The sequence below is a fragment of the Phalacrocorax carbo genome, chromosome Z (assembly GCF_963921805.1).
Source record: "Phalacrocorax carbo chromosome Z, bPhaCar2.1, whole genome shotgun sequence".
NCBI lineage: Eukaryota > Metazoa > Chordata > Aves > Suliformes > Phalacrocoracidae > Phalacrocorax > Phalacrocorax carbo.
The window spans coordinates 14,448,505-14,461,058 of NC_087548.1; the positions used below are offsets into that span (position 1 = coordinate 14,448,505).

The window sequence follows — 12,554 nt, forward strand, 5'->3', positions numbered from 1 at the left end:
TTACATGGTCCTTGCATTAAAAAATAGCTTTAAAAAGACTGCACAGGAGGTCAGCATCCTCTGCCTATTCCCTCCCAAGCTAATTCCTCTCTCTTGATTTTGCTTATACAACTAGTCTTTATATTCCTTACCTGACAGGTTAGTTCTGACTAAAAAATTATCAACACCCAGCTTTGTACGCTGACTTGAAAGCATCCAAGTGGTTTAACTTTTCCAAACAAAAATCACCAGCACATTTTAGCCTGGGCACACAAAGGGTTTCCAAGCATAAGTCTTAGAAATGACTCAACTGACTTAGCTTAAATTTAAAGAAAAACAGAATCAGAACTCAAATAAACAAAAGCAGACACTGCATATGATGAATCTCAGTCCACAGGGTTAAAATATTTGATCCTGAAAACCAGTTCCTACAAGAAATATGGCAGGTAACTGTTCATCAGTTAAGCCACAAACCAGTGGGGACAAAGCTAGGGCTGAGAATACAAAATGGTCATGATATTTAAGCTGTAAAATAGAATTCATTTCTACAATTAAATGTGAACTGGAAGATTAAATTATTTTGCTTTAAAGGGATCCCAAAAGGCATCACTCTGGGCCATCTGTGATATCATGTGGGTGTACCAGACTTCTGGCATCAAACTTAACAGCATGAAGTGCTTGAGGTCTTGAAAAGGGGGAATAGTCAACTTACCACTTTTAAAATTTATTTATGCACCAAGTATTCCCCAAAGCCTGTGTAGTGAATATATTTAGCACAGAAAACCAGAATTAACTCACCTTCCTTTTTTGCTCTGTATTTCACTTCTAACAAGAGCAATTGCTCTTTGACAATGCATAATGTGAACAGGAGATGACACTGATTACTTTCTTTTTTCTACCCTTATTGAAGAGCTGGCTACCACAGAAGTGGAATAAGAACACGTAACACCCAAATTAAGAGTTAAGGCCTTTAGAGGGACCAATGATTGTTATATCCTGTCACACAAAGGGCAAAAATGTAATGAAGGAAATGCTTTCTTTTCCCCATGCATTTTTCACACTGATTACTTAACTTTTGTGAGAGTCAAACAGATTACTGCTTGGCCAAAAGCAGATGTTACCTCTAAAGGCTGATTGAATCAGTTAAACATAGACACATAAATGGCAGTATATTACTTCGTTAATGCATGTTAATGCATAAGACACTCCCTTTGCTAGCCTGGAATATCATGAACATATTATTACCACCAGGAATAGTTCTGTGACATTAGAATGAATAACATCAAACAGGCAGTTTAAATTCAAAAGCGTATAAGAGCAAACATAGCTAGTCTAAGTGATGAAATCTCAGGGAAGCTACACTCAATTTTTCCCAGCATCCAGGTACGGCCAGTCTTTTTCTGTCTCATTCCTCAGGACTTTGAAGGAAGATACAAGTGGTAAAAAGTGTGAGGCAGAAAGAAAATAAGCGGGCTACATAAAGCAAATACATAGCATGATCCCGGGTATCTCCTATCTCCTCTCCATACTTAAAATTGTTGCTTACAGATGTTATTTCATGCATAAAAGAAACCTGGAAGACAGTAGGCAGGAACATTTCCTCATTCTTCACAGGCAAATCTAAACTAATTCCTCTCATTTAATTGAGCAGTCATCAGAAGAAACATAAAATAATTTTTATTTGACAAAAAATAGTAAGAAACAACATTCATATTAATTCTTACGGCTCTTCCTTATCCTCACCTGTCCAGTATCACAGAAGATTGAATAACTCCCCCGCTAGCAATCACCCTTCTAGTTTCCCCCAGGTATTATTTCACACTGCTCTTGGCCAGCATGCAAGATGTAGAAAGCAGGTCTATGACAAGAAATACAGTGGGGCTGAGTTTTTGTTTGCTTCTTTAATTTATCAATTCATATTAAACACCAATAAAACTTCAGCAGAGGTCATGACTGAGGATTAAAAATCAATGCAAGGTATATAAATTTTTGGTATGAAGTCAATCAAGAAAATGATTTTATTAAATAAAGGAACTCATTCTGTAACTAGGAGATGGCAACTACCCTCTAGATATACTCTTCCCTTCTAGGACAGCGTATTAGTTTGTTTTCCCAAAAGCCTCAATGCTGATTATTACTGCACCAATATTTACTTATGCTTCTACAAAACTTTCTGTTGATGCCTTGCATTCTACTTCCAGAACAACCAAATAAAAGTCTTTAAAATTTTGATAACTGTCACGGAGAATCTAGAAATGCTAAATTTAAACCATGGATTAAAGGAGGGATATTTTATGTTGAGGACAGCATTTGCATGGACTGAGAATATTTTACAAAAAATCAGAATGACTGCAATTCTTGTCATCCCAGAACTACTCAAGAATTCAACTCAAACTCACCGAACAGTTCTCGCTGGAGAAAAAAGTGGGGGTAGAAAGGATCAATGGTGCAAAAAACATATTCCAGCAGTCATAAGGGGGATTTAGGTTTTCAGAAAGGAACCCAGATGGGTGGCTTCTGAGATGTTTTGACTGAGATGCTCTCATTTTGCATAATCACTTTTTACATAATTTTTTTTAAAGCCTGGCAGCAGGAAAGACACACTGGAAAATAAAAGCTGCTTAAAAAGATGCAGAAAGCAAATAGGCAGAAATCCAGCAATATTTGTACCATTCAGTCCACATGCTTGTTCTTTTTCCACCGGGATCGCCCGTCTCCTCCTCAAAGCATTTTGAAGGTTATTCGCCCCATAGATAATATGGGGATGGGGTGTCCCATCCTTCTGTGGATGCTTTTTAATGGGCTCAATGAAGTAGTCTCCATGGGGCAGATGGAAATATCCAGTCTGAAAATAAGTACAAAAGAGTTAATCTCTACTGTCCAGTACTGTAAGTCAAAAATAAAATAGTGTCTTTTCATATCACCATACCTGAGCTTTTCTTATAAGCCAGTCATTACACTGCAGAAATATGAAAACCACAGTTTTTCAGCGTTTATTTTGCTGCATACATCAAGGTTGCTTTGTACCTCACAAAGATGTAACACTCCAAAGGGGAATAGAAAAAAATACCTTCTTCCTAATAACCTGAAATCCTTTATACAGAGGCAGAGGCCCATATTTGTACAAAGCCAGTGAAAGGTCAAAAGTTAATCTGTCAAACGTGATGCACTAGAAAGAGTTGCACCTTGTTCTTTTGGTGTTTTGCATCCTCGGAGAACAAGCCCTGAATAGAAGCTGTTTCGTAAGTGCAAAGCACAATTCTGCTCCTAGCTGTGATTCCTCAGTCAGATTATACAACCCGTCAGATGAGCTGACTGTGTGGTCCACCCTCGGCTCAGACTACAAACCCACCCGGCTCTCAGGCTTTCAACAGAAGAAATAAGTAGCTTTTCAAGAATTAAAGCAAGCTATTGTGATCATACAATAGACCTGCATAACAAAGGCTGGTAACATTTCTCAGGCTATAACTTCTGTATCAACCTCCCAGCTTTGACTGAGCTACACGGCCTTTGATATCCATCTGGACTACACAGGATTAGTTTACACCTCCCTCTGCCATGATCTAAGAGACACATGCAGCTGGGCATGGCCTTGGTCCCTTGTGTCTTAGCATTTTTGCAGGGATTGCTAACATTGCAAAACCATTGTATAGGCCTTCCACTTCAACATATATGGAGCAGTAGTAAATCTAAAGCAAAGGATCTACTGACATCCCAGCCCACATGGGGTTGTGACAGGAGGCTGAGATATCCCACTTCTATGGCTTTGTTTCCTCTTTACTTTTTCCTGTGGTCAGTGTAGCCTTCTTAACTTTCTCTGGAGCAGGAAATAACGCAGCAACACTGTATTCCTCCAGCTGCTGTATTCAAACTTAAAAGGACAGACAAATTTAAAACCCTTTTGAAACACTCCAGGGTCTTACAGTTTTCCTGGACAGTTGGGAAAGCCAGTATGAGGGTAACGACAAGACGAAAATCATACGAATGGAAGAAAAGCATTCTCAAAAAATAAGCAACCATGAGCCTTATGTACTAGGAGCCCAAAGGCAGCTTGGTGAGATCTCCACACAATGTGCTTCAAAGTCTCCTCTACTAGATACCTTCTGCCTCCACTCTGATTATCACAGGCCCAATACATCCCGCAGCAAACTCGTACAAATAAATAACTGTGACTATCATTTCACAGACCTTGCCCAACATTTTTAAACTCTCTCCTTCCAGTTTTCTGGTACAAGTCAAAGTTTAAAAGCCAGAGGTTGGCCTTGGTTTGAAGCCTTGGTTACACCCATAAAGTTCCACAGGTTCAGGACTCAAAGTCACATGTTTGCTCACACGGAATGACAGTTATTGCTTGTATGTTTTTTGTTTCATTTTTAGGAAAAAAGGTATCAAGGCTTCTGATTCTTAAACATGAAATCCCAAAATTCTTAGATTTCTTTTTAAATTATAAATCAAGGCTATTTTTGATATAGGAGCTGAGACACATTACAAAAGCAATAAACCCCATGTTCATATTGGATAAAGATGTCAGGCAAGCATGAATCTATAAGGCAGGAATGCCTATACAGAGGCTAGACCAGGAAATTTGTAGATGTGTCTTTCTTCCTGCTGCTCAAGGAATCAAAGCACCATCACCAGTCTTTGCCCATTCCTTTTCATTCCACAGGATTCAATCTTCCCTGGATATTCTGAAAGTCTTGGTTGACTCAGTCGGCGAGGCATGGGGCGGCAGCAACGGTACATCCTGCGACTGGGCGCTAGATTGGGGTAGACAAGGGGGTTTCCTGTGCCAGGGAACCCGATAACGAGCCCGGTGGGGCCCTCGCGCCAAAACCAACCGGCTGCTCTCGCGAGCGCGGCAGACGGGGCTTGAGCGTTGCTGGGGCAACGGCAGGAGATTTAAACGGGCCCCATGGGAGCGCGAGCGACCAGGCGCGTGGTGACCCGGCCGGGCAGGCAGGGCGTGGCGCGCCAGGCAGGGCGCGGCGCGGCGCGGCAGTTCGCGCAGGCAGGGCGAGCAGGCAGCGGGCGAGCTCTCCTCGTGGTCTGCGCTCTCCCGGAACAGACTTAGCCGTGGTCTCTGCTCGGACAAGAGCCATCGCCAGGAGGTATGTGGCGAAGCAGACAGAACTCCCGCTAAAGCATGCAGCCACCCAGGTCTCTGGCTGCGGGGAGTGCCAAAGCCTTGCTCCAGTCATGGAGGGCTCCCGAGACAGGACCTGTGTGAGGTGCGAGCAGGTGGAGGATCTGCTCAGCATGGTGGCAGAGCTGAAAGAAGTTGCAAGACTAAGGAGTATCAGGGAATGCGAGAGGGAGATAGGCTGGTGGAGCCATTCCCTACCATCCCAGAGACGAACGCACCAGATAGAAGCATCAAGAGAAGGAGTGGCTTCCCTGCCCTTGTGCCGCCAGGCAGAGGGAGGGGACCCAAGAGACGGAAGATGGATGCAGATCCCTGCTCGGTGCAGTAAGCGAATCCTTTCCCGGCTGACTTCGCCCCCCTGCCCCAGGTGCCCTTACACAATAGGTATGAGGCTCTCGAACCCCAGAGCCAGGAGGATGAAGATACAGACAGTGATCCACCCAAGGGGTTGACTAGGGGGAACCAGTCAGCCCCACGCATTACAACGGCCACTGGTAAGAAAAAAAGAAGGGGAATTGTCGTAGGGGACTCTCTTCTGAGGGGAACAGAGAGCCTGCTATGCCAACCAGACCCATCCCATAGGGAGGTCTGCTGCTTCCCTGGGGCAAGGATAAGAGCATTACCAGGAAGCTCCCTAGGCTAGTAAAAGGATCTGATTATTATCTGCTAGTGGTTGTTCAGGTCAGCAGTGATGAGGTAGCTGAGAGAGGTGCAAAAACAGTCAAAAGGGACTTCAGAGAGCTGGGGCGATTGCTTGAAGGGTCACGAGCACAGGTAGAGTTTTCCTCTGTTCCATTAGTAGCTGGGAGACATATGGAAAGGAACAGGAATTCCCATCTCATTAACACGTGGCTCAGAGGCTGGTGCCAGCGGTGGAATTCTGGGTTTATTGATCAAGGGGCAGTTTACATGGCACCAGGCCTGCTGGAGACAGATGGGGTTCACCTGTCGCAAATGAGGAAAAGGATTCTGGCTCAGGAGTCAGCCGGCCTCACTGAGAGAGCATTAAACTAGAGAGGAAGGGGGAAGGGGATAAAACCAGGCTTGCTAGGAATGAGCCTAGGGGTGGCATGCCTGTGTTGGAGAAGAGACCCATAGATCAACTGAAGTGCATTTATACCAACACATGCAGCATGGGCAATCAACAGGAGGAGCTGGAAGCCACTGCGTGCTAGGGAAACTATGATGTGGTCACCATCACAGAAACATGGTGGGATGACTCGCACAACTGGAGCACTGCAATGGATGGCTACAAGCGCTTTAGAAGGGACAGGCAAGGAAGGAGAGGTGGAGTAGTAGCCTTGTATCTTAGAGAGTTTTGACTGTCTAGAACTCAATGACGGTAATGGTAAGGTTGAGTCCTTATGGGTAAGGGTCCGGGGAAGGCCAATAAGGCAGACATCCAGGTGGGAGTCTGTTATAGACCACCCAACCAGGATGAGGAGACAGATGAAGTACTCTACAAGCAGTTGGCTGAAGCCTCACAATCTCTAGCCCTTGTTCTTGTGGGAGACTTCAACTTACCAGATATCTGCTGGAAAGACAACGCAGCAGAGAGAAAGCAGTCTCGGAGGTTCCCGGAGTGTGTGGGAGATAACTTCCTGATGCAGCTGGTAAGCGAGCCAAGCAGGGGAGGTGCCCCGCTGGACCTGCTCTTTGCGAACAGAGAAGGCCTGGTGGGTGATGTGGTGGTTGAGGCTGTCTTGGGCTCAGCGACCATGACATGATAGAGTTCTTGATTCTTGGAGAAGTAAGAAAAGGGTCAGCAAAACCGCTACCCTGAACTTCAGAAGGGCAGGCTTTGGATTGTTAAGGCGTCTGGTTAACAGAGTCCCTTGGGAGGCAGTCCTGAAGGGCAAAGGAGTCCAGGAAGGCTGGGTGTTATTAAAGAAGGAAGTCTCAAAGGCGCAGGAGCAGGCCGTCCCCATGTGCCATAAGTCGAGCAGGCGGGCGAGAAGACCGGCTTGGCTGAATAGGGAGCTTTGGCTGGAACTCAGGGAAAAAAGGAGAGCTTACCACCTTTGGAGGAAGGGGCAGGTGACTCAGGAGGACTACAAGGGTGTTGTGAGGTTATGCAGGGAAAAGATTAGGAAGGCAAAGGCCCAGCTGGAACTTAGACTGGCCGCCACCGTTAAAGATAACAACAAATGTGTTTATAAATACATCAGTGACAAAAGGAGGGCCAGGGAGAATCTCCCTCCTTTGTTGGATGCGGAAGGTAACCTTGCCAGGAAAGATGAGGAGAAGGCTGAGGTACTTAATGCTTTCTTTGCCTCAGTCTTTAATAGTCAGACTGGTCATCCTCGGGGTTGTCAGGCCCCTGGGCTGGGAGATGGACATAGTATGCAGAATGAAGTCCCAGTTGCTGTAGAGGTGGCAGTCACCAACCTGCTCCTTCACCTGGATGTTCACAAGTGCATGGGGCCGGGTGGGATCCACCCGAGGGTACTGAGGGAGCTGGCAGAGAGGCTTGCAAAGCCACTCTCCATCATTTATCAGCAGTCCTGGTCAACCGGGGAGGTCCCAGATGACTGGAAACTAGCGAATGTGACACCCCTCTACAAGAAGGTCTGGAAGGAGAATCCGGGGAACTACAGGCCTGTCAGCCTGACCTCGGTGCGGGAAAGGCCATGGAGCAGATCATCTTGAATACCATTACGCAGCACATGCGGGACACTCAGGGGATTGGGCTCAGCCAGCACGGGTTTATGAAAGGGAGGTCCTGCCTCACTAACCTGGTCTCCTTCTATGATAAGGTGACCTGCTTAATGGATGAGGGGAAGGCTGTGGATGTTGTCTACCTGGACTTTAGTAAGGTCTTTGACACTGTCTCCCACAGCATTCTCCTAGAGAAGCTGGCAGCTCACGGCTTGGACGAGTGCACTCTGTGCTGTATTAAAAACTGGCTGGACAGCTAAACCCAGAGAGCGGTGGTGAATGGAGTCACAACCAGTTGGCGGCCGGTCACGAGCGGTGTTCCCCAGGGCTCAGTGCTGGGGCCGGTCCTGTTCAATATCTTCATTCATGATCAGGATGAGGGGATTGAGTGCACCCTCAGTAAGTTTGCAGATGACACCAAGCTGGGTGGAAGTGTCGATCTGCTGGAGGGCAGGAAGGCCCTACAGAGGGACCTGGACAGGCTGGATCGTTTGGCCAGAGCAAACGATATGAGATGCAACAAGGCTAAGTGATGGGTCCTGCACTTGGGTCACAACAACCCCATGCAGTGCTACAGGCCTGGGGAGGAGTGGCTGGAGAGCTGCCTGGAGGAAAAGGACCTGGGGGTGTTGGTTGACAGGCGGCTGAACACGAGCCAGCAGTGTGCCCAGGTGGCCAAGAAGGCCGATGGCATCCTGGCTTGTATCAGCAATGTGTGGCCAGCAGGAGCAGGGAGGTGATCGTGCCCCTGTGCTCGGCACTGGTGAGGCCGCACCTCAAATGCTGTGTTCAGTTTTGGGCCCCTCACTACAAGAAGAACATTAAGATGCTGGAGCGTGTCCAAAGATGGGCAATGAAGTTGGTGAAGGGTCTGGAGAACAAGCCTTATGAGGAGCGGCTGAGGGAGCTGGGGTTGTTTAGTCTGGAGAAGAGGAGGCTGAGGGGAGACCTTATCGCTCTCTACAACTACCTGAAAGGAGGTTGTAGCGAGGTGGGGGTCGGACCCTTCTCCCTAGTAACAAGCGACAGGATGAGAGGAAATGGCCTCAAACTGCACCAGGGGAAGTTTAGGTTGGACATTAGAAAAAACTTCTTCATCGAAAGGGTTGTCAAATATTGGAACAGGCTGCCCAGGGAGGTGGTGGAGTCTCCATCCCTGGAGGTATTATAAAGAAAGGTAGACGTGGTGCTTGAGGGTATGGTTTAGTGGTGGACTTGGCAGTGATAGGTTAGCGGTTGGACTTGATGATCTTAAGGGTCTTTTCCAACCTCAATGATTCTATGATTTTATGATTTGACGTTCTTTTCCTGTTGTGTTTTGTAACACAGCTGGAACCAGGAAGAACTAACCATCTTCACGGCAGACCCTGACTTTATTGTGCAGGCTGATTAGTCACTGGTCTTTGTGTCAAAAGTTGCATCTGTAAGAAGAAAGGCCAGGCAATCATACAAAAAATGAGTATATTAGCAATGACCTCATTTCCCAAGTCCCCCAGCAATTTTTGCATGTTAAAATTCAGCTCTTCATTCAAGGTGTACGGAGCAGAAGAAAAAAAAGAAAAATTCACCGTATTTTATACTGCACATGCACACACAGAAATGGCAGTAGAAGTTGTTCAGTGAGCCAGCAAACACTGGCTACTACAGAACCTGGCTTCAGACATTCCCATTGATATTTTTTTATTATTGTTTTCTTAACATTATAATTTTTTAGTATGGAATAACTATTTTCAGTCTTACAGCTTTTTGCTATAATGACTCTACCCCAAGCCATTCCTGATCCAATACAGCCACAACACTCCCAACCAGCTGGTATTCTGTGGACAACATTAGTGAAGTTCAGAAATACAACTATACCATCCCACCCACCTGAGGTAGAAATCCTGCCAGTCTTCCACTAGATCCAGGATGAAACTAGGAGTTTCAGGCCTCTTAGCCTCTTCAGTAACTGCTTGTCTGCACTAGTTCATGTACTGTTCTTGTCACTGTCATTGTAGCACCTTCCAGGAATATGTGTGGCTACTTGACTCACATCTACTGCATATGCTTCATTCTTTACATTAAGAGATAACTGAATACAGACAGAAACACAGTTAGCAGCACCATCATTCTCTGTGTTTTGATTACTACCTTCCTGCTTCTCTCCTCTTTGTTACGTGAGGCAAGGTCCAAGAGAGGCCTCCTGCACTTGATGCAAAAAAAAAGTGGAAGTTTTGTATGTCCCTTAGTTTCTGGAAGAGCCCATGTCTGTGTGTGAAATGTACCCTGATGAAAACTACCTCAAGGCATGTGTAACTTCTACATAATATCTTTAACATTTGTTCTTTAAAAGAAGTTGATAACAGCCAGGACTTTTGTATTTGTTGGCTACAGATTGCTGAATCTTGGGAATATAAAGGCCGCTCCCACACTTGACATCCAACCTGCAGTCACTGTGGAGCACGAAGAAGTCTGAGGACCTGTTTTACCAAGGAGACACTCTAAACTTTGCAGAGTATCATCAATTCACAGTTCAACTTGCCACAACAGCTCCTGACACCTTGGGACTATGACAAAATCTTTACTTAGTGAAAAGCAACTAAGCCTGTAGAGTAGCAAGTCTAAGATGGAACTAAAACTGCTGCCGGCTCAGAATAAAACAAGAAGAACCCTAGGTGTATTTTCAGGTTATGCAGAACTCTTCGTGGTTGGCTTGGCAATACTGCTGGGCACACCCACACAACCATTTCAGGCATTAACACTATGGCGTGTCCCCACAAACAACTAATGGAATGGCATGGAAATACAAAAACCAGCTTTGTCACCAAAGAGAGTTCAGGTGTACCCATCACCCTGCTGAATGAGCATTTCTGAACCACAAACACGGCTTGTTGCAGTTTCTCTGCTTTTAGCTCTGACCTCACAAAGACCAGTGAAAAAACCTTTTAACTTCAGCCTAAAAAGTGGTTCTTGGGACAGGAGGATGATTCCTTCACTGGTGGTGTTTCCTGCAGGGTTGAAAAGTATCAATATCATGGATTCAAGGCTGCAAGTCAGTAGGCCAGTGTTCTGCATTGAACTCTTGGTTTAACCCAACATGGCATTTGGGAACAAGGTATCCTTGGCTCTTTTCCATCCCTGCCTACTTGTTCCTGCCATCAAATTATGGCCATAAGTCCCACCACAGTGCAGTCCATGGAGGGAGGAAGGACGAGCAAACATACATCGAGCCTGTATTGCCTCTAAACTCATTGTAACATAAACCCTGAATCTTGATTTAATTTATGGAACAGACCTAACGTTCACCATGAGACTGAACGTACATCCAGCACTTGGGAATCCTCATTAAAAAACTAACTTATAAATCATCACTGTTACACAAAACTTACTCCTGTTTTCTGTCAGTCTGCAGACTAAAGCCCAGCTCTACTTGCAGTATCTAAAAAATCCGCAAAGAAAGGCTGGGGCAACACTGTGTTACTGTTCTTACACAGAAGATCCAGCATAACATACAGTTTTCCAAGTACTACACTTCTAGATAAGGTACCAGATTGCAAGTTGTAACAAAAAAATAATTTCCTCCAAAAGTTCTCATGGATCCTAAATTCTAATCATGAATTTATTTAAACAAAACTGCCTGTTCTGTCTGTAACAAATTCCCCAATGAAGTAAGATATTTATAAACAATCTTTCCTTTCACTTGAACTTTGTGCTATGGGAGTTTCTGAAAGAGTTCAAAATTCGGACTAAACCATCATCACTAAAATACAAAATAAGAGAAACATCATTACATCCTACATGGCATTTTAATGCTACCTGCACTCTGTGCAGTGAAGAGATCTGCTTCAATGTGTTCCCTGTTACAGGACAGAGACAGTGTATTGTAACCAGGCCAGATCGTCTTCGAAGGTGTCAGCCAGTGTTTTACCAAACATCCCTGAGCATTCCCTCTTCCCTGACAGTTTCTGTATATGGGTATTCTCTATCTATGTTGCTAGTCTGAAATCAGTGCATGAACTGGCCTGATTTATCTCACAGCTGAAGTTCTCATAGTGCTACAGCATGTGCAGAAAGTACGCTGAATGAGAAGATGAAAACAGAAAAAGTAAAATAATCTGAAGAGTTTCTCTGGTCTATAGTACTACTCCCAGCCAGCAGTCCAAGAGGAGATAAGGGTTCTTGAGACGAGTGTCTTAAATACAGCTCTGTAAATGTGCTACAGAAATGTTTTATGCTCTCTGTTATCTGAAGTACCATAAGCCAGAGCAAATTTAGGGAGGCTCAGGAACTTAATACAGCTCTATAAATGTGGTACAGAAATGTTTTATATCCTGTGTTAACCAAGCTACTATACACAAAAACAAATTCAGGGAGGCTCAGGAGCTGAGACCTTTCTACACAGACATTTTATGCTCATGGCTGCAAAGATAACTAAATATTTTAAAATCTGTAACATGTTACGACTTGCTCCACTTCTATTACCTGCAAATGGCTGCACTGTGTGCCTAAACGTACCAGAGATGCAAAGAAGACATGTTTAGCTCATATAAAAGATCAGTTCTGAAACCTGCCTCAAAACTTTCCCCTAGTTCTAGCACCATGTAGTTTTTGAGTGTCTAAAAACATCTGCCAGTTCCACTTTTGCACTACAACAGCACCACTATTACAACAAGAAACAGAGATGATACCCTCCAGGAGAAAAGTTCTTCTCATGGCTATTCCCAGAAGTAACTGGAATATAAGTTAGGCATTTGTATATCTTCTAAATCAAATGCCTTTATCCTTGCTTTGTTTA

General features: G+C 44.8%; 1 protein-coding gene across 4 annotated transcripts in view; it reads right to left on the bottom strand.

Moving 5' to 3' along the window:
• The window catches only part of ADAMTS12 (ADAM metallopeptidase with thrombospondin type 1 motif 12), a 198,952-nt gene that overhangs the window by 129,776 nt on the left and 56,622 nt on the right, over positions 1 to 12,554 (bottom strand). For all 4 annotated transcript variants that reach the window (XM_064438863.1, XM_064438862.1, XM_064438859.1 and 1 more), the window contains exon 3: positions 2,650 to 2,824. In XM_064438863.1, coding sequence (XP_064294933.1) covers positions 2,650 to 2,824 — 175 coding nt within the window. The remainder of the gene's footprint in view (positions 1 to 2,649; positions 2,825 to 12,554) is intronic.